This window comes from Hippoglossus hippoglossus, chromosome 14 (genome assembly GCF_009819705.1).
Source record: "Hippoglossus hippoglossus isolate fHipHip1 chromosome 14, fHipHip1.pri, whole genome shotgun sequence".
Classification (NCBI taxonomy): Eukaryota; Metazoa; Chordata; class Actinopteri; order Pleuronectiformes; family Pleuronectidae; genus Hippoglossus; species Hippoglossus hippoglossus.
In genome coordinates this window covers 4,908,448-4,936,165 of record NC_047164.1, presented here as the reverse complement: position 1 = coordinate 4,936,165, position 27,718 = coordinate 4,908,448, and the positions used below count along the sequence as shown (strand labels likewise).

Genomic DNA, 27,718 nt, shown 5'->3' with positions numbered 1-27,718 from the left:
GTGGAAGCTCTCGACCTTTAGCAGATAATAGACCAGGGCTGTTGTCGCCCTGAGACACATTTTGTGCAAGACAGTTCTAAGACACTGCTTTTTTGGATTCATTGTTTTTTTGTGTAATAATATCTGTAGTCAGACAGGTTATTGGCCTTATTTGATTGTTCTTGTATTCAAGAAATCAATTTAAGAATAATGGATCATATTATTATGTGCTGTAGCTTACAATACACCTGGGCTTGAAACTGCGATGTAGTTCACTTCATTGGTCAAACTATGTAATTTTATTTTGTCAATGCAGCTCAAAACACTTGAGGTCAATAACAAAAAAGTTGATCCTCCTACTTACAACGTAGTGTTAGGATGATGTATTTAGGACCATATGAAGAAAATATTCGGAGATTTCGAAAATCGTATGAGAATAAAGTAATAATAGTATGTGAATATGTCGTAGTTGAGAAGAAAGTCATAACATTGCGAGAATAAAGTCGGAATTTAATGAGAAAAATCATCATAATAAAGAGAATAAAGCAAAAAGAAAAACATTCATCAGGAAATGTTTAGTAGGAGTAACAAGATGCTCTTCATTTCACATTTTAACACAGACTCTTCTGATATTGTGCCTCTAAAATGATATGTAGCCTAAAATTATAACCTTTTTCTCTTAATATTTCAACTTCATTCTCGAAATCTTAAAAATCTTTTTTTCCCTTTAAGTGACAATAACACGTCTTCATTCTTTTTGTTGTTTGATGTTTAACTATTATTTTGATCTGGTTGCGATGTGACTGTGTCGTGATAAAGTCTCAGTAAGACCCAGAACTTTATCTCCTTTTTCGAAGGCCTCCGCAGCCATATAGAGTCTATCAGGGCAAACAAATCAGACCTTATCTTGAATAATTCATAAGGCGCTGAAAAGTTTAATGCTTCTCTCACTGTAGGTGTTTGCTCAGGACCAGGACTCGGAGAAGAACGCTGCAGTGAGTTACCAGATCTTATCTGACATCTACAACAGCAGCGACTACTTCCACATCGACAGCAGCAGCGGCCTGATATTCACGGCACGCCTGCTCGACTACGAGCTCGTCCAGCGCTACAACTTCATCGTCAAGGCGACGGACAGCGGGGACCCGGCCCTCAGCAGCGACGTCAGCGTAACTGTGACCGTCACCGACACCAACGATAATCCACCTAACTTCAGCCAAACGCTGTACGAGGCCTTTGTCAGCGAGCTCGCTCCCCGCGGACACTTTGTGACTTGTGTTCAGGCTTCAGACGCCGACATCTGTGATGCTCAAAGGCTGAGGTAACACAAGAGAAAAACTCTAAAAAGTTCTTGTTTTCTTGGCTTTGCGGTAACATTTTGTACCATGAATGCAGATGTTGACCTTTGTTCGTTGTTTCCTTTTAAACAAAGGTCAACTTAAAGATTCATTTTGTTCAGAAAACCTTTTCTGTCTTTTTTTCTTAGAGAAGACGTGTAATGTTTTTCAGATTCTTTCCTCTAATGTGTTGTATATGGTTTTTTTTGTGGATGCAATATTAAAGTTAAAAAACAGAACGTCTGTGGTACAGGGAGCTCCTCTCCTCCACAGAAAACACAGAAACTCACAGAAAGACCTTGTTAGTCATCCGATCAATAATTCTGCATCTTTGGGATGGCACATGTGATAATGCTCCACATTTGCATAATGTAGCCTAATGGTTAGTTTGGCACGTTCCCTAACAAAGCCAAGAGGAGCAGGAGGACAGGGTGAGGAAGGTGATGTGTTTTCTGAACATTAGAGCATTTAAACCTTTTCGAGTAACAACCCAAATTAAAGTTCTAACTCGGCACTTCTCAAGAATACTTTGATTTCCAGCAGCTTGTGAGCAAAATAATCATCAGCGCGCTCATTTGTCTAAATTCTCCTGCAGGTACAGCGTCGTCTCCGGGAACGAGAGGATGACTTTTATGATGGAGCCAGATACAGGAGTGCTCCGTCTGTCTAACAAGAGGAGACAAGGCATGAAACTCTCGTATCAACTCAATGTGTCCGTGTCAGATGGAGTCTTCACCAACACTGCTCAGGTGAGGCGGATTCACTGCATTCACAATTTACTTCTGTCGACTGATTTGCTGTCTTTTTCCTGTTTTTTTTAATACTCAGCAAGCTGCGTGACCTGCTTTAGCAAACCCTGCTTCAAATTTATTACAAGCACTTTGCAGCTATGCAGTTCGACTGCAGCTCTTCGCTGGCGGCTGCTGAGCGGCTCCGCAGTTAGAGGTTAATGTGTGTTCGTGTCATTTCTAATTTGCTACGAGGATGAGCTGCCAACTGGAGAAAAAATGGTCACATCTGTCTCTTAATGTAAATTACAAGCGGGACATGTGGGATTTTTTGGCTCAGTTTCACCACATGTCTGATAAACCCCATGACATGGTGTAGCAGTGGTAACATGGTGTAGCAGTGGTAACATGGTGTAGCAGTAATAACATGGAGTAGCAGTGGTAACATGGTGTAGCAGTAATAACATGGAGTAGCAGTGGTAACATGGTGTAGCAGTAATAACACAGTAATAACACGTCATCCCAGTTTTTGTAGTTTTTTGGTGATGATGATGGGGGGAGGATGATGATGCGGGCGATGAGGATAATGATGGTGATGAGGATGATGATGATGTTTGTCATGATGATGGTGATGAGGATGATGATGATGATGTTGATGATGATGATTGTAACAGTGACAGTGATCCACAGGTGATTGTCCGTGTCCTCGGAGCGAACCTGTTCAGCCCAGTGTTCAGTCAGAGGTTCTACCTGGCTGAGGTCCAAGAAAATGCCCCTCCAGGGTCAAAGGTCATTCAGGTGAGTTTTCTTCATCACTTAACAGTCTCCCTCCATCAATGATGCAGTGGGATGTTAAAAATGAACAACAGCCATTATGGTAAAAACACGTCAGGAAAAGGTTATGGTAAAAAGATGGGTCTTAATGTTTCTTTTGAAAATCCATCCATTATCTATAAAACTTATTGTTTTGATGGAGCCAATCCCAGGAGGTGGCATCCGCTCTGGTCAGGTCACCAGTATATTGCAGGGCCAACATGCAAACCACCATTCACACTCACAGCTACAGACATTTCACAGTCTCCAATGAACCAAAGCCCAGGGCAACGGAGAACCTGAAGAAAACCCATGTAAACTTCACACAGAAAGACCAAACTGGGATTCAAACCCGTGACCCTATTGCTGCAAGGCAACATCTCACTTTCCTGAATTTCTGTGTCGACCTCCAGGTTCGTGCAACAGACGAGGACTCCGGGCTGTTCGGCCAGATCACGTATTCATTTATCAACGACCTCGGGAAAACTCAGTTCAACATCGATGCAGACGGAGTCATCTCCACTCTCCAGAAGTTAGACAGAGAGAATCCTCTGAACAAGGACATGGTGCTGACCGTTATGGCCCTGGACGGTGGAGGTACGGTAGTGGACACAGATTTATGAATATTTAAGTTATACATACTACAGTGAACTCAACAGTATAATCATTCATTTCTATATTTAAATTATACAAATATATATGTGCTAAATCTCTACATTTATTTTTTTCAGGCCGTGCATCATTTTGCACAGTACGAGTTGTCCTCGCTGATGAAAACGACAACGCCCCCCGCTTCAGGGCTGTGGAGTACCGCATGAGCATTAAAGCAAATGTTGCCAAAGGGTCTCTGGTCACACAGATCCAAGCTACAGACCCGGACGCTGGGCCTAACGGAAGGGTCACCTACTCCCTTTATAGTGAAGCTCGTCTGTCGCTGGTCGACGTGCTGGAGGTCCGTGTATTTCACTCTTCACTGTTTGTCACTTGGCTGCTTTCATGGAGTTTCAAACGTAAATGAAAAAATAAAGTTTAACCAGATCCAAACTTCCACAAATGTGTTTAACGAGAGTAAACCATGTTTCCAATTAGAGCGATACTGATTCCCCCCCTTTTTCAATTAAGAGATAAATTCTCAGCTGACACCCCCCCCCCTCCTCATTTGTGTGGATTAACAACCATCTGTCAGCCATAGATTATACGACTCTGCTCATCAAATGAAAATGAAGCTTCATGAAGATTGATGCCTCAGTCAGTCTTTACTGTTTAAAAGGGAAACGCAATTAAATAACGAACAAAGGACTAGATGAAAATATAAAAGGCTGTGTAACATAAAAGGTAGCATGAATAGATCAATAGTTAGATGGACGGATAGATAGATAGATAGATAGATAGATAGATAGATAGATAGATAGATAGATAGATAGATAGATAGATAGATAGATAGATAGATAGATAGACGGATAGATAGACGGATAGACGAATAGATAGATAGATTTTAGGGTTAGAGTATAACAACAGTGTGGTTGTGCTGGTATCCAGGTGGAGCCCGACAGCGGTTGGATGATGACTAAAAGCACCGTGGACCACCTCCAGGGGACGGTTCTGTCCTTCTTCGTCAAAGCCACAGACTGCGGCTCACCACCCAAACACTCCCTGGTGTCGGCCTTCATCCACGTCGTCCCTCCAGACGCGTTCGTGCCCTCCTTCAGCCAGCCACAGTACTCCTTCACCATCCCCGAGGACACAGCGGTAGGGACGGCCCTGGGGTCCGTGTACATGGGCCCCGGACAGACGGGCTTCTTCACTGTCGTCAAGGGGGAGACGCTCGACAGCAACCAGGGAGGGACGTTCCTCGTGGAGAGGGAGACGGGTCTGATCCGTCTGGTCAAGCCGCTGGACTACGAAGAGGTCAGCATCTTCCGCTTCAAGGTGTCAGCAACAGCACGGAGGGACCTGATCGAGTCCGTCACCACCGTGGACCTGGAGGTCAAGGTTGGTAATGCAGTCGAACACGCAACCGGCTTTTTTTGCGATTTATGTTGCAGACTTTTTGAAAATGTGGAAAGTAAGATATGGAGGCTTGAGTCCGACTCAGCTCTTTGCTGCATCATCGCCCATTTTCTCTCTTTTCATTTCACACGTGCACCATTGTCTCAATAAAGACATTTTTTAAGTTAATCTCATTTATCTACATATTATACTTCCTTTGTAAACCTATGACTTTGGTGAAACCCATTTTAAGCTTCACAATAGATGCTCTCGGTCAAATGGGAGCTTCACTATGGGCAAAGCTGAAAAACCATGTTATTTTTGTGATTGTGCAGATCCTGGATGTGAATGACAACAAGCCGGTGTTTGAGACAAACACTTATGTAGCCACGGTGATGGAGGGAATGCCTGTTGGGACCAGAGTGGTTCAAGTGCGCGCCCTCGATCCCGACTGGGGCTCCAACGGACAAGTGTGTGAAGTACAAATACTGCATCACTCACTAATGAGAATAGTAGATTCAGACGTGTATTTGAAAAGCTGTGTATTCTTTGTTACATTTCAGGTAACCTACAGACTCGGGCCTCTCCTCACCTACAACGTGGACTTGACAAAGGACGCGCTCTCCGCCAGCGGCCCCATCACCACGAGCTCCGTCTTCGCCATCGACAGTAAAACGGGCTGGATCACCACGGTGACTCAGATGGACCACGAGGCGTGCTCCAGCTACAGCTTTGAGGTGGTGGCGTCTGACTTGGGCGAGTCGAAGTCTCTCTCCTCCACCACGGTGGTGACCATCACCGTGTCGGACGTCAATGACAACCCGCCGCGGTTCGAGAGGGAGCTCTACCGGGGAGCGGTGAAAGAGAGCGACCCCCTCGGCGAGGTGGTGGCCTCTCTGAAGACCAAAGATCGAGACGGCACGGATCAGAACCGCCAAGTCAACTTTTACATCACAGGTGAGGAAACGCGGCGAAACACTGATGATGTAGTTCAACAACTTCCGCTGCGATAAGTTGGTTCCCTGAGATAACGTTGAGTCACACAGATGTGATTATTAAAGGTCAAATCTTTAATAAATTCTAACTCAAATGTCAAACCTTTTATTTTTTATATTATCTTTTAATTTGACTGCACTTAGGTTTGTATTATCTACAACATTTCAAGCAAGGGCAAAAAGAAAAGACAGTTTTTTATTTTATTCCTTTAGTTTTCAGTTAATAACAACCAGCCTGGAAACTTTTATGATTCTTTATCATTTTTTCTTTCCTCTATTTTTTGTGTATTTAAAAGCAGGGTTTTCACATGGGCCCTAAAAAATATAATCTGAATTTCAGGCCTTAAAAAGTTGTAAACATCTTAGAAAATGACCTACTAGGTCTTAAAGGTCGTAATCATATTAACGTTCATTTAACGCCACTTATGTCGCACTTTATTATTAGTTTTTTTTTTAAGATGGTGTCGTGCACAGTTTGTCGTGTCTCAGTTCGTTGTAGATATTAGCAAACGGAAATAAAAACACAAATAAGACCACCATAAAACTGATAACTAAACGCTGCCTTATCCTGCAAGACGATTTTTACGACTCGTCTATGAGCCGGAGATTCCAAAGTAAGTGGTCGTTTTTCACAGTCACGCATGACTTTGTGTGGTCGCTTCTTTTTTTATGGCAGTCGTAAAAAACTCTCACCTTGATGCTGAGCTGGATGTTTTCCATTCCCGTCGCAGCGTCTGATAATGACTGAGGATGATACACTTTGGCTCGGCCGCTCTGGCATTTACAGAAATACTGATTGGCCTAATGGAAGTGTTGTAATAAGAGGTCAGATTTTTAAACTTCGAAAGGCCAGTGGCTGCTACACCAGCCGCCTGATTCTACACTTTGATGATAGATGTTTATTGATTGCACCAAATGCGGATGTTTGTGTGTGTGTGGGTGGGTGGGGTAGAGGGGAGGGGGGGGCCTGGTGTTTATTGATCTTGTGGAATAATACAACTTCTTGTTTTTGTCACAACACATCTTCACCTCTTTCTTTGCCCGGTAGTGTCAGCAGTTTAATCCTTGTTCCTTATGATCCGCAGGGGGGAACCCGCGGGGCGTGTTCGGCCTGGCCCCGGTGCAGGGGGAGTGGAAGGTTTATGTGAGCGGCTTGCTGGACCGTGAGCTGCAGGACTGGTATCTGCTCAACATCACAGCCAGCGACGGCCTTTATGTCGCTCGCACTGCAGTGGAAGTTACTGTAATGGACGCCAACGACAACAGTCCCATCTGCAACCAGGTCAGAGATGAAAAGACACGGAGACGAGTGAAATGAGAAGCAAACAAAACATCGAGCCGACTGGGGCGAGATGAACTTTTTAATTTTATTTGTTTTAATACTTGTCTTTAATCGCTGTTTGTTTCCAGGCGAACCACAATCCAATTAGTGTTTTGTGTAAAATCACAACCTAAAAATACAGTCAGTGACACAGTTAGTGTACAGGAAGGATTAGGAATGTGCAAAAATCAAGGTTTTTAAGCTGCACTCAACTTTATTCTTACATCACTTTAAAGACGCACAGTGGAACGAGGACAAACACACAAAGTCATAAAAACAAGAAGAGCCTGACCGATATGGATTTTGAATGGCTTATGCCGATACTTATATGAGGGCGTAAACGTTTTCAGATATCAAATTATATATTTTACAAAAATGGCAATGATTCCTAGATTTCATAATAGAATTCTTACGATAAAGAAATGTAATGGAGGCTTATTTTTTTTTTACAGTTTGACCATAAACTTTATTATGAATAACTATAACTAAAAAGAAAACACAACTTAATGTATAGAACTTGAATTTAAAAACATATATTATTATTCTGTAGAGACAAAGTTTTGATAAATGCAAATATGTTTGTGAAAGGCTCATATCAACTGATTTCCTGTAGTTTATGATAAAATAATGCAAGTTTTGGAAACATTCAGATTCAAGAGCTGCTGAGCACTGCTCTTTAAATGGAAAATAAAGATGCAGACCAAAGTATAAGTCATTAAAAACCAATCAACTTTAGCTCATTTAACTGTTTCTTACCTTGCAACTTTCGGAGTCATCCTAAAATGAGTTTTAATACTGAGGCACGAGCCGGTGCATGGGAGGAAGATCCCAGTGAAAGGGGAAGATAATTGGACGGCGCGGTCTTCAAGGAATATCCCTTTTCATTTAGGAGAGTTCTGCAGTTCTTCAATTGCACATAATTAGTTGAGAAACTTTCGTTCTCACTTTAAACTCTTACTAATTCTCTTTGAAATCAATTCTCGCCGTCTCCCTGTTCTCCTCTTCTATTCCTTCTGTTCTCAGATAAGTCGGCACTGGGTTTCACAAAGTGGTTTCTCTGACTTTAAACTGCATCGATTGCATCTAAAGACGCTAAGTGTCAGACTCTGTACAGTAACTGTGCTGTTCACAGCTTTTTTATATCATTTTTAATGTGGTAGTAGTTCTACCTGTTGATTTCGTAGTAAGACAGCATGTTAGAGAGTATTTATCATTCTGGAGACAAAACAAAAATCGCAGTAGTAGCTGTAGTATTAGTAATACTATAATAATAATAATAGTAAATTGGATTTTTATCGCAGAGGAAAACAAATAAGGGTACGATATAAAACGAGGCACTTTACACTTATTGTAGGATGATAAAAGAAACTCTCTTAACAATGTGAATCTGCTCAAGTGAAATAAACTTAACACAGTGTTAAATAACAACATAAAAGATATCAACCGGAAAAGCTGCAGTTTAAACTGTTAAAAACGTAGAACACAGAATTTATTTAAAGGTGTGAGCTCACTAAATACTGCAGATTTTTTTAATCAAGATCCATTATTCTCTGAAATGTCAAAGACAATGTTGCAAAAGCTTGATGTTACTAAGAAAGTGGAAATAAATTCATGGATTTAATGGGATCTTAAACTAACAGGCCAATGTGGCAGTGCAGTGATATCAGTGTGTGTAGTGTGTAGTAGTGTGTAGTATCAGTATTGGCAGTATTACAGTAGTTCTACTACAAGCCATATTAAGAATGTTAGTGTGAAGCAGTACTCTCAGTGACTTCAGTGATAATTGCTTCGTGACGATTATTTAAAAAGTTCTATAAAATGGCAAAATTCATTTAATTCAATGTTCTTTTTGTTGTTCCCATTTTCCTAATGTCCGGTGTCTTAAACTTGATTGTTCCCCCCCCCCCCCAACAAATAGTCAAAACGCAATTTCTTTCATTTCATCTCGTACATTAACTCATTAAGATGATGTGACAGAGCCGAAGCAGCCGGCTGGGATGTGCTGCACTGAACTTGGACACAGTGCAGTTAGAAGCTGTGTGTGTTTGGTGAACTCGTGCGGGCAGGAGAGGAGCAGGGTCACAAAAGGCCACTTCCCCGTGTTGTGCCCGTTCTGTCAGCCGGGATAATGGCTGCAGCGGCCGACACGTTAATGTGTTTGATGTGCTGGACGGATGTATTTTATTTTTGTCAGGAATTGACGTCCACTGTGTTTGTTTGTTTTTGTGTGTTTGTGTGTGTGTGTATCTTGTGACAGGCGGTGTACAGCGCCTCGTTTCCTGAGGACATTCCTACTAACAAGGGCATTCTGACAGTGGGCGCCACAGATGCTGACTCAGGCTCCAGTGCAGAGATTCAATATTCCCTGTTTGGCATCGGGGTCGAAGATTTCTACATGGACGCAAACACCGGTACATTCAATTATTCCTCCTCTCCGGGTTTGTCGTTAATTAAAACACAAATTAACACCCTGTCCCCTCCCACGCACGTCTCCCTGTTTGTGTCCTGTAAGGTGATCTGCGTACGGCCACCGTCATGGACCGGGAGATGACACCCACCTACAAGCTCATCGCTCAGGCAACCGACGGGGGTGGCCTGTTCTGCCGCTCTGACATTTCCCTCAAACTGTTGGACGTGAATGACAATGCCCCCTCGTTCTCCTCCCCTCATTACCTGGCCAGTGTGTTCGAGAACGCAGCCCCCAAGGCCCTGCTCACCCGCCTGCAAGCCAGCGACCCCGATGAAGGTGAGCTGCTGCAGTGCAACGCACGGTTGCATGTGGGGTGTGTGGCCGATAACGAGCACAGGAAGTTTCCTACGTGCAGGGAAAGCAATCCACCGAGTCACGGAGCAGCCGAAGTGCTGACTAGGACATGGGCGAGATACTCCATTGCAAATGTGTCACATGCAATTAGTGCACGTATCCATCGTCTCTCTCTCTCTCTGATGGAAATAAGGATTCACATGAACAGGAAGGAGAACGTCTGTCTCCTGAACGTTTGTCTCGTGTCGTCTCCAGGTCTGAACCGCACGGTGGTTTATTCTCTGCTGGACTCGGTCAACGGTTTCTTCTCCATCGATGCCGTGTCTGGGATGGTGATTCTGGAGAAATCTCTGGACCGGGAGAGCAGAGACTCTTATCGCGTCCGCGTCCAGGCCACTGACCAGGCCGGCCAACAGGGGGCACTGTCCTCACAGGTATGTTGGGGAGAGACACAGATCTGGTCTCAGTATTTTTGATGCTGTTCAGTTTATCAATTAAACCAAGGGAGAGTTCTTATGATCCCCAAAAATATAAGTAGAAAAATAATTCTGAAATAATATAAAGGATAATATAAAGGATATAATAATAATGATAATAATACAGATTTCTAAACTGGCTCATTACAGAAATGTTCATTAATGTGCATTGTCCCTGTAAAGAGTGATTAACACATTAATTAACAATAATTATCAATTAAATCAGGGTTTTTTAATGTATTTTTGGGCCTTTCGTGTTAATTAAAAAGTGACAGACATGTAGGGAGAGAAGAGGGGGGTGACATGGTCCAGCTGACGGAGGGGTCAACCCAGTGACCTGCTGCTTAGGACATGTGTTCCCATTTAGGTCACCGCAGTATCAATCCATACAGTACATGTTAAAGTGCAGATCAGTCAGCGGTGGAGTCATCAGTGATCTGTACACGCTGTGTTTCCGTCTGTACACGTCAATAAACGCATGTTGTTGACTGAAGAGATCAGATAAGGAACCTGGTAGATTTTAATTAAGATGAAAAATTCATCTTCGAGCTCTGTAGTTGTGCAGTGGGTGAAATGAGGAAAGATGGGGGGGGGGGGGGACAGAAAGTGTCGTCTCGCTCACACCCACTACGATGTTAGAATACACTCAAAACTGAAAATAACTTCCTAACATTGTTTTTAGACTAAACAACTGTTTTTCAAATATGATAGAAAACCCGTAATAGAGATAGATTTTGTAGAATTTGCTCCGATCAGCGCAGCCGACTCACAGGCAAATGATTCAGTCGCTTTGTAAACACGGCACGGATCCACGTTATTAGTGTAGCCGGAGCATAAATGTCATAAAATGTCACTATGCCTGTGTTTCGATTGAAAAGTGGATCATAGACGTCACGCCTACTGGTGGTGTTTCTGCACTTGTATTTCATGGTGAAATATGATTTGACGGAACCATTTGAATCAGGATAAACCCCTGCCATGATTAGCATGAATTATAGACTGTGCATCTAATTTACAACAACCTCAATGAACAGAAATCAAATGTGTTGCACCAAAGACACAAATGAGACAAAACCAGGACACAAACAACCTCAAACAAGACGGAAACTAATCTTTTAGAAAAGCAGAGACAACGTGACGGCGCCTAAAAGGTGAAATATTGACTTGGATTCCAGCAGAAAACAACATTTATCTGACTCACTAATGCCACAAATCGTTCACATTCATCTAGTGGCCAATGAAGTCTCGCTCAAGCTTTGGTGGACGCAGACTTGGATTGATTTTTGTCCGTCCGCTCTTCTCTTAGTGAGACCTTTAGTATCTCTGCTCCCATTCATATCTGTGAGATCCCTGTTTGAGCCTCCTACACTGACAAAATGTCCCTCTACCGTCTCTTGTCCTTCCCCTCAGGTTGATTTGACCATCCTGGTGCTGGACGTGAACGACAACGCTCCAGTCTTCCAAAGGCGGGACTACGCTGTCACTGTCCCCGAGGACGTAGCCGTGGGAACCGCAGTGCTGCGAGTGTTGGCGACCAGCGTCGACATCGGACCTAATGCGGATGTCACGTACAAAATCCGGTCGGGCAACGAGTTGGGAAAGTTCAACATAGACAGAAACCTGGGTGAGCACAGGTCCTCGTAGGTGGTTTGTTAATTTAAAGATAAAATATCACTTCAATAACAAACAACGTACGATGCGCTAGCTTGTTATCTAGATCACGATTATTCAGCTGTTTGTTGTCTAACGTAAGTAAAACTTTAATACATTAATTCATCTCTGAACATGATTTGCACCTGAAGACTCATATTCCGACGCTGCTTCACGATATCATCAAACTAGGTCTTTTATTGTTATGATTTGAAGACCCCTGGTGGCCGAGGTTACATACTGCGCATTTAATCGCTAAGTGCATCTCTATCCTGAGCAGTAAAGTTAATTAAATTAATATTTCTTGTATATAAACTGAACTTTGTGTGTGCGTTAGGCTCCATCTCTGTGGCCGATGATCTGGACTTTGAGGTGTGTAAGGACTTCTACCTCACTGTGGAGGCCTGGGACAGCGGGAACCCTCCTCTCAGCACCGCTACCATGGTCATCATTGAACTCATGGACGTCAACGACAACGCTCCGGCCTTCACTCAAGACATCTACAACGTGCTGGTCAGCGAGGACACGTCTGTTGGTCAGACAATCACAAGGGTAACGTTCGCTCCCTCGTATTCTTTTATCTTTTAATTTTCATATTGTTAAACTTTACATTAGATATTGTTTTTAATGCTGTGCAGGTATTGGCAGAAGATCTGGACAGTCAGGTCAATGGGCGAATCACTTACTCCATCCTGAAAGGTGACCGAAGCAACCACTTCTGGATTGACCCCGTAGCCGGACTGCTCAAAGTCAACAAGCGGCTCGACAGAGAACTAGTAAGGATGCAGCTTCGAGAATCTCATACATAATCAGTTGTGATTTTATGGCTCATGAGTACAGACAGTAAAGTATCTCAGGTGTTTGGCACTTTGCCTGATACGAGCATTACAGCTGCTGGGGGACACTCCTTCCTTTCTGCTCCACTACAGGTATCCAGGTACTCGTTGTCAGTGCAGGCGTTCGACAGCGGCTCCCCTGCCATGTCCTCCACGGTCATTATCAACATTGACATCTCCGACGTTAACGACAACCCTCCCGTCTTCAACCCTGCCAACTCCACAGCCGTCTTACAGGTTAACAGTCTGTGTGTCTTTGCTTGGATTTGTGCATTTTGGTGCGCACGTCATCTCAACTTCTCTCGTTGTACTCGCAGCTCAATCAAGACCCTGGCACCACCCTGCTGAAGCTGTCCGTCAGCGATAAGGACTCACCCAGGAACGGCCCCCCCCTTCGAGTTCCGCGTCGTGTCAGGAAACGAGGGAAACTTTCTTTCCCTGGACCAGACGGGAACTCTGAGGACCAACCGTGTGATTGGCCCCGAAGCCCCCAGAGAGTTTGTTCTTGTAATCCAGGTGAGGGACTGATATTTTATTTAACAGTTGACTGTTCGGTTCCTCTCACTGTGTTTAAGCAACACAATGTAGCTGTTACTGAGCAACAGCGCCCCCTGCAGCTACACATGGTGATTCATTCTGTTGGACTCTGAGTCGGAGCGATTAAGTGTTTTTCATGTAGAGAAAAAACTAAATCTGTCAGTCTGGTGACTGGTAAACCAAATGGTGGATATTACCCATGATCCCCGGCTTCCGGAACCAGAGGAGCTGTCAATGGAATTCTTGGAATTCTTCAAACTTTGAAAGTTTCCTGCTGAATATTGGAGATAAACGCTTGTTTTTAATGACTCTTTAGCTGATCTACAGTTTAACATTACTCTTCAACTTGTTGGTTTTGGATCAGACGTTAATGTGAGGAGTCATTATACCATGAAACTACAGCCTCACTTATATAAACACATTTCTCTCTTGGAGAAGTTTTTAACACCATTAATAAGGTGGAGTTTGAGGGTCTGTACTTTAATATTGATGCTGTTAGTGATTTTCTTTTATGTTCTCACTAAATAGCTTCACAATCTTTGTCTCTACGTGTTTTTAATGTTTGGTTAAACCGATGCCAGGACAAAGAGTGAGACAAACTTTTATCATCCAACCTTCCTTGAGGCTCTGTAACCACTTTTTTTTCCGTCTTCCCCCGTAAGCAACGGAGCAACTTAAAGCTCAAACTTTTAAATCAGTCCTTAAATGTTTCCGAGTGACTGAATATCTCAGTTTTCGTTTGTTTTCGTCTCTTAGGCAAGTGACTCTGGGAGGCCGAGTCTTACCTCCTCCTCCTGGGTGTTCCTCAGGGTCATTGGAAACAGCCAATACAAACCCGCAGCCTCCCCGCTGGAAATCTTCATTGTCATGGTGACGGATACATTCCCGGGCGGCCCGATTGGTCGGATATATGCAACCGACCGTGATCCCAATGACGCTCTGTCGTTTACCCAGAAGCCTCAGCCCAAGAGCATGTTCACGATCAGCAGGCAGGAAGGCAGCATCGTGGCTCTGCCGGGCCTGGAACCTGGCAGGTACACACACACACACACACACACACACACACACACACACACACACACACACACACACACACACACACCAACACACCAACACACATACAATATAAAAATAATATCCTGGTTCAAAATACAACCTGTTTCCTTGTAGATACCAGATGAACGCCACAGTGAGTGATGGGCGCTTCGCGGTGATTGCCGATGTGTCAGTCCAGGTTGAGCAGGTGACGGATGTGCTGCTGCGTAGTGCCCTGACCTTACGCTTCAGCTCCATGTCCCCGGAGGACCTGCTCGGTCGTTACCTGAACCAGATCAAGCTCAAGTTACGTGGTCTATCTGGCTGGAAGTGGTCGCCAGGACAACAGGATCCCCTCCATATACTCGGCGTGCAGCCGGCGATGGGGACGCCTGACGTGGACTTGCTCCTGGCCATGGAGCGGCCAGAGACACCAGGGTTCGGACGGATGGGCGGGTTCTACTCCCAGCAGGAGTTGTCGGCAAAGCTGGAGGACGGAGTCGTGCGGGGCCAGATTCGAGGCGTCCTAGCCGGGGCGGTGGTGGTGAGCAGCGCCTGCTCCGGGGAGCTGGAGTGTGGGGACAGGGTGTGTGAGCAGATCCTGGTGATGGAGAGCGACTCGCCGGTGACCTACAGCACAGAGAGGGTCAGCCTGGTGTCGCCGACGTTCAGCCGCACGGACACCTGCACCTGCCCTGGTGAGGACTTACAATCTAATCTCAGCTCCCATTGTCAGTGTCCTTCACATCTGTCACAGTTATACATCAGCAAATACATCATCAGTATTGATATAAAAATCTATAAATTACTGTAATGTCTAAATGAAGATGAATTTTACTACGTGTACACAGATGTTTTCTCTTGCAGATGTAATCAAGAGACAGATGTTTTGGCACAATGATGCTACACATTAAAGAATATAAATATTAGGATATGGAAGTATAAATATTTCATCATTTGAAGACAGATGATATCCTGACGTGTTGAAGGTGTTATTTTCTCATATCTCTGTGTCTGAGCAGAAGGATCATGCCCCACCCCCATGGAGCTCTGTGAAGGTCAGTCCTGTCCGGCAGACATGCAGTGTGTCCGCACTGGTCCTACAGCGCCATCTGTCTGCCAGTGTCAGCCTGACAGACTGGACGAGTGTGCAGGTGAGATTCCATCCTCATGTCTGAAGTTTGGAACCCTGCACATCCAGATAGGGTCTTTGTTTTTACTCCCTAGTTCGAATCCCGTATCTCTTTGTTTTGTGGACACGCAGGACAAACCTCCCTGAGCTTCTCTGGAAACAGTTACATCAAGTACAGAGTGACAGAGAGCGGCCAGAGCGGAGAGATGAGGCTCAGCCTGAGGATCAGGACGCTTCAGAGGAGAGGAGTCATTATGTTCACCCGGGTTAACCCCTGCACCATGCTCAAGGTCAACTCACTGTGTTCTTTCCAAACGCCTGGTCCGCTGAGCTAAAGCTGCACTGAAAGGTGGTTGTGTCATTTCTAAACATACAATTATTCTCCCTTTTCTCTCCCCAGATTGAAGGGGGTCGACTCTGGTTCCAGCTGGACTGTGACAACACCCTTGGCATTATGGGTATTTCTGGCAGACCAATAAACGACGGCCTCTGGCACGCTGTTGCCTTGGAGCTGACGAGGAACTACACTCTCCTGTCGCTGGATGACAGCTATGTGGAGCGCCGCCGAGCAGCCCGAGCACCTGTTCGGCTTTGGCCCCTGGCCCCGGACTCGTCCTTCTTCTTCGGGGCCCAAGTGAGGCCACCGGCTGGGCAAGGTGAGGGGCCGAGTCCGGGGCCAGGGAGAGTCCAGGGAGGAGGGCCAGCACTCGGAGCGAGGGGCACGCCGAGAGCCCAGGACGGCTTCCAGGGCTGCCTGGGCTCTCTAATGCTGAACGGTAACGAGCTGCCGCTGCAGAATAAGAGGAGCCGCTACGCCGAGATCGCCGGGCTGAGCGAGGTCAAGCTGGGCTGCGTGCTTTACCCAGATCCATGCGTCAGTCAGCCCTGCCTCAACGGAGCTATCTGCAGCAGCCTGCCCTCTGGAGGTCTGTGCACACTGGGCATGTGTGTGGGTGGTAATAGACTGTTTACATAGGAATCAAATTGAATTTAACAGTTTTTCATAGCTTGAGTGTTAGTGTCTGGAATCTTATTCTTTAATTAGATAGTGACCATCAAGCTGCATGTGTTTTTTTCACTCTACGACACTTCACAGATAAGATCGAGAGACATTTCCAAGATGATATATTGAAATCATGTATTAATATGTATGATCACGCACGTTATTATCACATTCAACACATCCTGAGTGTCTCTCTCCAACAGGCTTCATGTGCAGTTGCAGCGCCGGCTTCACTGGGGGGCGCTGTGAAATCGAGTTGACATCCTGCATGCCAAACCCCTGCCAGAACGGTGGAGACTGCAGGCCTGTCGGCGGTGCCTTCCTCTGTGCTTGTCCTAGAGGACTCGGGGGACTTGTGTAAGATAAAACAGCTGCAATCACACACTCACACACTTTTAGAGCCTTAATTACCGTGTGAAAATACAGAGCTAACGGTGGCTGCGGCGATTAACATCTGCATCTCCCTTCTCACACACACACACACACACACACACACACACACATCATTATCCCACATTAGCACCCCCACTGAGTTGCTTTAGTTGTTATTGTGTGTGATGAATTAGTGTTTCTAATTCGATTCTGTATCATTTCTATAGAAAAGCCTGTAATCATTCTCTTGCTGCTGTTTTAATTATATCTCTGTAATTGCCTTTGAAACAAACTCGGGGCTCCCGTGGTTGTTCAGCGGAGTCACCACTAGAGAGCAGGTTTCCCTCAAAGGAGAAAATGCTTCTTCTTCTTTCAGGCTTTTTAAATATAAAAATAATGCTTTCAAATTTAGCTGATTGACTATAAAGATAAAACTAATGATACTTTTTCCAGACAGCAGATTGTTTAGATCATTATCAGTTCATGGTAATGATAAACAGACTGAAGTGTTAAAGTAGATATAGTCTGCAACAAGCGAAAACAGCTGCTGAGTGTAACCGGCTGTGAAATTGTTTATCCTGCTGATCTACAAATGATCGTATCAAACTGAAATAAAGATGTGAACCCTTCTCTTTAAAAACTGAATCATAGGCTCGTAGTTCAAATGTGACACAACTATTTGAATCCAAGCAGTTTGTTAATTGAGAATATTAATGAGAGAACATCACTGGCCAACACGTCCAAGCCTGTTTTTAAGTTTATACAGTTATAAAGCGAAACTTCAGATGGTCGTGCAATCAGAAATGCTTTTTCTTCTCACAGAGCGTCTCTGTTGTAGTGTGTTGTAAAAACACCATCAAGAAAAAATGTATCGAAAAGAGATCCCGCACAGCAGGACGCCAAGTTTCAAATGACAAGCCAGGGACGAGCACGTGGGTGTGTTTGTGACGTTCTGTCTGAATTGACGTCTTTATCTGAGCGTCTGAGTGTGTGCTTGTGTTTTGAGTGTGCTTGTGTTTTGTGTGTATTTGCTTTCAGGCACATTTCTTGAACTCAAGAGCCACATAAAATGCGAAATCAGGGCATCTGTGCAGATAATCTGTTCATTTAGCAAAGAGCAAGACCAAAGTATTTATCCTCTTTCTTTGTGTCTTTTCATCTTTTATTCTCTCTCACGGACACGAATAATCTCTCCCCCCCTCCCCCCTCCCATGCATAGTAATTTTTCTGACCGTGCCCCCCCCTGCAGATGTGACGAGGACGTTGACGAGTGCGACCAGGACGAGTGCGGGAACGGAGGCGAGTGCGTGAACACGTTCGGGTCGTTCTACTGCAACTGCTCCGAGGGGCAGTTTTGCGCCGACCAGACGCCCGATGACGCGGAGGACGACACGCAGGTAAAGTATAACGCCTGACAAGCTTGAATGAATTTATGTGAGAATAATTCCAACAGAATATACTCAAGTACAATCAAACAGGGGGGGGGGGGGGAGAAGAGTCCCAGCTCTTTGGATTGCTTTTTGTGCTTTCAGCTTGCTCCTAATTAGACTTGGCATGCTCAGTGAAGCTGCGGAGAATGTTGAGTGTGCAGCGGCCTCCCGGAAGGTTTATTCACCAGTCTGGTATCTCCGTCTCCGCCGTGGATGAATGAAAGTGTGGTAATGGGTAAATCATGGTTTCCATTTGAAGTTGTCATGCTCCTGACTTCTGGGAGAGTGCTACTCACCTTGTACTGAGACTGCAAGCTCAATTAAGGCTGCACATTGTTAGGCGTCTGTGGAGGTTCACAGTTGCTCAGGTTGTGGTTTTCTATGGAAAGTTGAATTTCTGTCGTGGGTTTCCCCCTCTCATCCAAGAGCCCTCTTCAGTTCGGTGTCCCTGGTGGGGGGACACTGTTTAACCTCTGCGGGGCCACGTGTGAATGTGACGTCTCCTGGGAGGTGATGAACAGACAGAATCGTAGGTGGAGGACAAGTGGAGCCGTAGACCTGCTGCTCCGTTGAGGGATGGTTTGTCTGCTTTGCCGTAAATGATCCTTCACTCCTCTTTCTAACGCTTCCAGGACAATTAGATACCTCAGCAACACAAATGTTTTTGGGTTTTCCATGCATCACTCTTGCGAACTCGATATCTCAAGAACGCCTTGAGGGGATTTCTTAGGTCAGAGGTAAAGTTCGCTGTGACCTCACAATGTTTGTTTGTGAGAAAACTCTTCGGAACACCTTGAGGGAATTTCTTCAAATTTGATGAGTTCAGTTGTACTCGTAAAGTTTTGGAGGTTGAAGTTCAATGTTTCACAGTTTCACTACATTGAAAAGATCGTGTTGTTTATAATCTGAGTGAAAATGAATCCTGAACATGAAAATCCCCTGAAATGCCTTCCTGTGTTTCTCTTCTTGTCGTCCAGGCGGAGCCGCTGTCTTACGTCGGACCAGGAGAGATAATCGGCATCGGGGTCTTAGCCTTCGTCATCATCCTCCTCCTCATACTGTTCATCGCTTTCAGGAAAAAAATCAAATTCCGTAAAGACTCAGACGTGGACCCAGTGACTCAATCTGTGATGGGCGTCTCAGCCATCTCCACAGAAACTAGCTACATGCTGCACAAGACTGGCATGGGGGCCGAAGGGATCGAATTCAAAGCTGTGCGCTTGTCGGGGTCACCGGGGGCCACGAGCACCTACGGTGAGGTGGGCGGCAGCACTGGAGGCCCTCCTCAGGTCATGGTGCGTCCCACCGCCCACTCTCCACTGCCGGGGAGTCTCAGCAGCCAGAGCATGAGGGGCGGAGATGGTGACAGGACCAGCGAGGGCAGTCAGGTTTGTACATGGGTATGTTTGAACGACTGGACTTTATTTTCCTGTCCGAGGCAGCTTCAGCTCTGTTAAAATCACACTGAAATAACTTGATAGAGTCGTGTGTTATTAAAAATCTAATATTATGACATATTGTCTCACGAGCTCTGACAGAAACAAGCAGACGTGTGTGTAGTGTATAATTGAATTGTGCTGCCGGTCAGGGAAACATTTAAGTTTCATTGTGATAATACAATAATAAAAGTTCCATTTTATATTATATCGATATTAATGTTTTGTCAGCATATCTTCCAGCTCCTTAATTTGATGATGATGCATTTCTGTAGTTCAGCCCTGTTCATACAAACAGCAAAGGTTTTACTTTTCAGTTTTACTTCTCTGGCTGGAAGTAAGAGAGATACAAATTACAGTTAAGTCAAAATCACCTTGAATGAAAGTTTTCTGTCATTTAAAGCCACAATTTGTAAAATTTGAAAATGTCCACAAATATATTACAGTAGACCCCAAACAACGATTGTCCCACCACAGGACACTGAGCGCAATGGGCTGAGAAACACATAAGCTACATGATCTTTCACACAATCTAAAGCTGCCTTCACAAATGGAACTCCTGAACTTTTGTGCGCTTGGTGTTCGGGCAACACAGACACTAATTATAACGTTACTGTCGGCAAAGAAGCCTGCGAAGGGTTCAGCGAGCTGGCAGGCGGGTGACGTGACACAGGTCACAAAGGAATAATGACAGAGGGGAAAAAGACGAGATGAGACTTAAATTACAATATATTAACTCACCATCGAATGAAAACATTATTCAGAAAATGTTGGCAAACCCGTCAAAGTTCATGAATACCATAAGACAAGGGGGGGGGGGGGGGTAAAGACATAGATTGTATATTAAGATGTTCGACACGAAAGCTCCGCAGAAGTGAAGCCAAATCATCTTGATCAAAACCTGACACATCGTGGCTTCAAGTGCACCTTTGAAAAAAAACATATTCTATAATTTTTTTATGAATCTCTCTCGTTCATACTCCAGTGGAGACAAAAAATCTTTGGTCACAAATATAAACATTCATTCTAAAAAAAGCTGAGCTCTGTAGTTTTATGCAAACAAAGCTGAATCGGGAATTTTTAATGTACGTTTTTTGGGGTCACGGCCGCAGGTTTGGTGCATCAGATCGAATGAATGGGAGCAGAACAAACTCCAGGATCTTTATAAGAATAAACATCTGACCCATTGATGTTTTTAATTGTTTTTAGAAAACTACGGCACAGAGGGAATCGATCCATCAGTAGCTGACTTGTTGCTCTTCTCACTGAATTCCTGAAAGGGTTTCGTTTTGCATATTTTGCCTGTTTTCCTCCATCCCTGCAGCTGAGCAGCTTCCTCTCCGACATGTCCAGCATCAGAGGCGTGGCCAACAGGAGGGGCATCGCCGTGTGCAGCGTGGCGCCCAATCTCCCCTTGGCGTCGGCGTGCCACTCCGAGCTCAGTCCGGCCCACAAGGTGTCCTGGGAGGGCGAGGAAGCGAGGGGCGAAGGGCCGGAGAGGGGGAGAGATGAGAGAGAGGAGGAATGGGGGCAGAGGGCTTTTGAGTTGGAGAGAACACAGAGAGATAACAGTCCACAGGGTAAGACTGCAGCACACACACACACACACACACACACACACACACACACACACACACACACACACACACACACACACACACACACACACACACACACACACACACACATACACACAGTTTCTAACCTCTGATCAAACAGACACAGATTACACAGGCCGTGAACTCATTGTGTTCCACCCAAACCATCATCTCGACGAGAAGAGCTTATTTCACACTGATCTCTGCCTTTTGATCACGCACATCAAAGCAAAAGGCCCAGAGTAAGCAAGGGTGCTTAAGAAGTCGTATTTTTTATTTTGCTATCATTTCATTTGACTATTTACTTCCTGGGAGGAAATAGTAAAATAATATAATATAGCCTGTTTTTCTGTACCTCTGCTGAAACTGCCGATGACGTCCTCCTGCATCACCTCAGCTCTCAGACACGTCTGGTGCACTTCTGTGTGAATGCTCAGGGTAATCAGCCAGAAGTCATGTCCTTTGTTCTCATCCTGTGTTTTTGTTCAAAGACAATAAAAAAAAAGTAAAGGTTACATGAAAACGACGGCAGCTGGAAGACTTCCGCTCAAACAGAGTCTGTTTGCGTCGCTTGTAGCTTCAGACAAATGAGAGGATATTAACCCCAAGGGGCAGTGGTGCGAGTTGACTGATAATTCGACGTCAGTCTGGATGTTTCCCTGCCGACGCTGTCGACAACAGCAGCAGCACAGTTCACAGGTTGTTCTGGATTAACCACATCTCAGTGTTGAGGTCGACGTCACATGTTTCGATTCTCTGTCCGACTTGTTGTTTGAAGAATTCTGCCTGTGGTGGGAACTTCCTCCCTGTTAATTATTGATTCCGTCCTGTGGGAATGGGAAATAGGATTTTTGCTGTCCTGCTGAGTGTGTGCAGAAAAGTATGCACCCCTAAGGTTCACCGTTACATTTCAATCCATTAATTATCACAACATTATGCTCATGCTAATGTCCTGTTTATTATGTTAATGTGTGATTACAGTGTTAACCGCCGGTTTAATTATTCAATTGGAAACAGTTAAGTTGTTTATTTGCACCACAGCAGCCAACAACAAGATTAATAATTAATATTGCAATGGATGGGCACCAGTCAAAACGTGAGCGACTAACTAACAAGGAGACATATTTCTGTCACTACCTGCTGCATCATGCATAAATAAAGAGTTGTAAATAATTAAATACTTTATAAACAAATCAGGTCCCTCAGATTTTGGCTATGGTGCTCTCATAAATACTAAGTCGTAAAATAAGTGTATCAATCTTCAAGATGGTTTGCAGAGAAACTTTTAAATGAAGATTAAATGACGTAAGCTGCTTTCAGACATGCACTGAAGTCCACACATTTTCCTGAAATTTTCCAGAGGAGCTGCTCTGGACACTCTGCAGAACTTTTCCTGCAGCCCCCTAGTGTCCGAGTGAGTCTAGGTGAGAATACAGCAGGAACATGTCCAGTGAGTGGGCGTGTTAATGACGTAAACAAAAACTGATGATTCCACCCTGACACCCCCCCCTCGCCCCAATGTTGCGGATATTTTCCTGTTGTGAACGTTTCTGACCCAGATAATCTCCTGCTGCGTTTGTTCATATGCGACCGACAAGCTCAGAAAATGTTCAATCCCAATTTTCCAGACATTTTCTGGAAACTTGGGAAAACGTCTGAAAACGTCTTTTTGTCAGTTGAGCACACGGCCCAACAGTCCACTTAGATTCAATCAAGCTGCACCAAATCACACACACGCATCGATATCCGCTCCAGGAATCATTCTGCAACATCTGCAAAGTGCTAGATGTTTTTGGAGCGGTTGGAGGTTATAGGATCTCCAATTAAAAAGTTGTAAGCTGTCTTGAGTGGAAACATTTTGAAAAATAATGAGCAAAGTGAAAGGAGCCAAAGCAGCTGTTACTTTATTATATCCTCTATTAACGTAACGTAACAGAAGTGAGAGTGTTATTTGTTGGTAGTTTGAAGATGACTCTCACAACAACAGGAAAAGTGTAGGGGATTTTCAAAGATTTGGTGCCAGGATGAGAATATGGCTTGGCAGAGTGTCAGTGGTAGGATTAGAGCAGGGGTCGGGTCCGTCACCTCAGGCATGGCTGCCAACGCTGGCACACGGCGGGAGAGACACTGGCAGAATAACAAGTAAATGTGTGAGGAAAGAAAATATAAAGAAGAGAATAAGGAAAGATAAAATATATATATCTTTACATTTTTTAAACTCTGTTATGTCGCCTGCATGCTGAATAAGAGCAGGTTTTCTGCTTCTCTTATTTTCGTTTGATTGATGGCGCTGCCTTCCTGCTCACATTCCCTCAGGTGCGCTTCACTTGTTTCTGCACACAGCGGACCATGACCACCTAGCCTGGGCTGAGCGAGCTGGAGTGTGATGGCCAGACACCGTGGCCCTCATGGACAGACTGTGGTTTTGGTTATGAGATGGTTTCAAACCCTGACTGCTCTCTGAATGCTCTGAATGTCCAGTCTATAAAAAGCATCACTTTTAAAACCGATATGTTGGAAGATGTGACAGACAAAGAGTTCTAAAGACAGACAGAGGTTATTAGAAGAAAGATGCAATCTTAAAACAAACCTTGCAACACTGGCAATGGATTTTTTGTTTTGTTTTGCAAAACAAGAAAATCTTTTTACTAGTGGTAAACACACAGGTGCTGTTGAAAGAGGCGGAAAACAAAGCAGCTCAAGATCAAGCTGCACAGGATTTTTGGAAACAGCAGAAAACAAAGGTGTCGTTTTGATTGTTTTCCTTTGCCAAGGAGGTTATTCTTTCTCTTCTGTGTTTGTCTGTCTGTTTGTTTGCTTGTTTGATTTCAGCAGCTACAGAATGGATTTCCACAAAACTTAGTGGAAGGCTGGGACGTGGGCTAAGAAAGAACTTAAATGATTGTGCAGATGTGGAAAAAACGTGGATGATGCTTGACCGAGATTCTACTTTCAATTTCGTCTGTATGTGATGTTTGTCTGATGAGCCCTTCCAGATAAATGTAGTAGTATTTAGTATGCGCATATACTATATAATAATAATAAATCCTGTTGAGCTGCAAAAATATCAAAAGAAAAAGTTTGAAAAGTTTCCAGTGGTGTAAGAGAGGGAAAAGTTTCAGCTGCTGTATGGTAACAAATTGGGTTAGAAACCTTTAACCAACACAAATGTGTAGCTGAGATCATGTGGAGTTAGTTGGAAAGCAACAGTTTATATAGTTTTAGAACTATGTCCACATGAACAGATTTGGGCCTTGGAGGAGTTATGCACTGTATTGTGGTACTGATACCAAAATGACAAATAATAAACATATTCTCTGAGCAAAGTTGGGATTGAAATAAGTGTAAATATTTGATGAAGACTGAGAATCCAGAGCATTTAATACCAAAGTCAATAATCAGTCAGCTTTACACATTAAGGTCGGTACTTAAAGTTTATTGAGTTTCATCTGACGGGGCAGTGAACTGCAAACTGCTTTTCTCTTTCCGCTCCTTCCGTATTTGTTCCACCCGCAAACATAAAGTAACTGACGTTTTGCCCAGAGTTTCTTTTAATCACATCAGCAAAGCTGCCAGTTATTATATCCAAGCAGCTTTATATTCCTGATAGAAGTGTTTATTGAGCCCATACCTGAGTGTCTTTCATCAATTTGAACAATAATGTGAAACCGGGCATTTTATTGCTGCTAGATTAAAGCCCCTGGCAGAGCGGCGTTCCTGTCTCTCTCGTTAACAAACTGTCTCGTCAACTGTCTTCATGGCAAAACGCTGCAATCTGGAGTCGTTGTGACCCAAGAGTAGCCGCTCTGCCCCTCTGGCACCCGCTTGACAAACAATCACTCAGAGGCAAGTCTTGAGTAATTTGAAAGAATACAAACCTTGAAATAGCAGCTGGACAAAAGGAAAATAGTGTCAGGGATCACAGCGACTCGTTAAGCATCTATTTATTTGCAATGTTTGCCTCTTAAGATGCGCAGGTTAAGGTTAACTGGAGGCTCCGAGGCTGGCAAGCTTTCCTCCAAATGAAATGTAATCTTGTTTGTGCAGAGAAAATGTCAGGTTGTAACTGGAGAGAGGAAAAAAAAAACAAGCTTTGATTGCTGCAGTGTCAGCAGGACGACCAGACCAGAGCAACTTTTAAAGATCTGTTATGTGACCGGCTGCACTTTTGTCTGTTGGGTTCCTCATCTGCTGCATTGAGCTACATTCGATCCTCGCCCTCCTCGACTCCTCCAGCTGCTGCAGCTGGTTGGGAGTGAGCGGACCTGCAGCTGCAGTGGCTGCACTGGGATTTGTTTAAAAAGGCTGTTCTCTAAAGCAGTTAGGCAAGCCCCTGAGAAAAGACTGAATTTCATTTTGGAAGATACTGCAGTGTTCTGCAACTTATTAGCCTCTAGGTGTGGAGGGTTGTGTGTGTCCATCCATCCCTCAGCTATACCATTTATCATTTAAGGGTCGAGGTGAGGCTGGAGTCCATCCCACACACGCACAAGAACATGCAAACTCCAGAACCTTTCTTATTGTGCTAAACACTGCACCACCGACTGGATAACATCCATTCATTACCCATACTGCTCGTCCTCTGGAGGGTTGCAGTGGGAGCTGGAGCCCATCCAGTTGACATTGAACAGGTCGCCAGCACATCACCGGGCCAACATATAGAGACAAACACTGTATCAAGCTCAGGGCAAAGTCACACATATGCATATGCAGGCGAATGTCACAGGTCGCCAAGCTTGAACTCCACGCTGCGGATTTGCTTCGTTACAGAAAGTTTTTTTGGCCTCCTAGCTCGCACTTTCCCTTGTGTACGGCCGTGCCCTTATTTGCCTCCTAGCTCGCACAGATTGGAAGTGAACAGGAGGCAAAGGTCCGCCTCCGCTGCATTGACGTACGTGTGATTGACAGTTTAGATGGACTGTAGGTGGAGAGAACCCACACAGACCTGGGGACCACATGTAAACTCCACACTGAAAGACCTCAGTCAAGCCGGGAGTTAAAGCAGGACTGTGTGGCCACTGCTCTAACCGCTGTTCCACTGTGCCGCATTATGTGCGTCGCCTGGCAATATGCGGGTGCCCATTTTCCAAAGTGTCTCATTACCCAGCACAGCCAGCCAGAAAGAGAATAAATGGACGATTGAAAGTGTGGAAGTATGATGGACACTTTTAAAGATTGGTAAGGTTTTGTTCATAAGTGAAAAAATGTCAGACTTCTCTGACAATGTAATCATTTCTCCTGTCCAGTCTGATTCTGAGTAGATCCCTTTTGTGAGAAACAGGGAAATCGGCCGTTCAGAGCAAAGGCGTGTACCGAAAAGTCTTCTACTCAAAGTTCACACGAGGCTTCAGTTGATCTAAATGAAGCATCGACTTCAATCGAAAGGCCACAGTACAAACTCTCTTGATTCGTCAAAGTCACACTGATGAAGCCTCATTAATTTAAAGTCGTGCCAGGAGAGGATCTCTGCACAGCCAGGAGGAGCAGGAGCAGTGATTACACCACTGACTAATGTCTTTAACATAAAGATATATGGGAGCATTGTATTAGGATTTGACTCAAGCACATTTGTATCGGCTTCATGATTTTGAATTTGAGTGTAAGATGCTGATATGAATATGAACGTGTGTTTGTTAGACGTGTCGGAGCTGGTGGACGACATGGCCTGTCTCTCAGACTCCACCTCTGATGAACACTCCCTCAGTTCCTACACCTCGGAGTCATTTGATGACAACGGTAAGACTTAGAGTTACGATAACTTTCCCACTTCTCACCTTCAACGTTTTATGTAACTTTGGTGGGTGGGTACAGTCTCCTGTGAGAAGTGTGGGACTGACTAATAGTCGCAAGTTGAATAAGTAATACTGAACAGAATTAGAGTTTATGTCCACATTCAGCCAGAAAACTTTTTAAAATGAATAATTCGAAACAGACTTTAATGGATTTTTCTTTTTTTGGCACGGTTTTATTTATTGAGATTTTCAGGGGATACAAATGTCTCCACATTTCCAGTTCAGGTTAAAATGCTCTCTTCTGGGCGGGTGAATAAAAATGCTCTCAATGGATTTTATACATAGACTACAGACTACATATATTAAGATGGATGACATGAATACTTCCCCAAAGTGACGGCCCCTGGTGGTGGGCTGTAGTATAGGTCATAAATATCAGATGGGACAGCCTACAACATTAAAAACATGTTTCCACACAGATGTATGTTCAACGGTTCAGTTTTCCGCTACGTTTGATTTCAATTAGTGATTTAATGCTATGAATTTAATGAACTT

The 27,718-nt window shown here is 44.3% G+C and overlaps 1 protein-coding gene across 1 annotated transcript in view; it reads left to right on the top strand.

The window, feature by feature from the left end:
• Positions 1–27,718, top strand: part of LOC117773988 (protocadherin Fat 3) — a 67,129-nt gene that overhangs the window by 31,830 nt on the left and 7,581 nt on the right. The window contains 28 exon segments of the mRNA XM_034605966.1: positions 936–1,300; positions 1,912–2,065; positions 2,735–2,842; positions 3,271–3,454; positions 3,589–3,809; positions 4,397–4,849; positions 5,182–5,316; positions 5,410–5,803; positions 6,927–7,123; positions 9,420–9,573; positions 9,675–9,908; positions 10,182–10,360; positions 11,813–12,026; positions 12,390–12,604; positions 12,691–12,828; positions 12,982–13,125; positions 13,206–13,274; positions 13,276–13,404; positions 14,182–14,459; positions 14,596–15,158; positions 15,483–15,614; positions 15,725–15,882; positions 15,993–16,518; positions 16,799–16,952; positions 18,217–18,364; positions 19,375–19,785; positions 21,158–21,413; positions 27,069–27,167. Coding sequence (XP_034461857.1) covers positions 936–1,300; positions 1,912–2,065; positions 2,735–2,842; positions 3,271–3,454; positions 3,589–3,809; positions 4,397–4,849; positions 5,182–5,316; positions 5,410–5,803; positions 6,927–7,123; positions 9,420–9,573; positions 9,675–9,908; positions 10,182–10,360; positions 11,813–12,026; positions 12,390–12,604; positions 12,691–12,828; positions 12,982–13,125; positions 13,206–13,274; positions 13,276–13,404; positions 14,182–14,459; positions 14,596–15,158; positions 15,483–15,614; positions 15,725–15,882; positions 15,993–16,518; positions 16,799–16,952; positions 18,217–18,364; positions 19,375–19,785; positions 21,158–21,413; positions 27,069–27,167 — 6,412 coding nt within the window.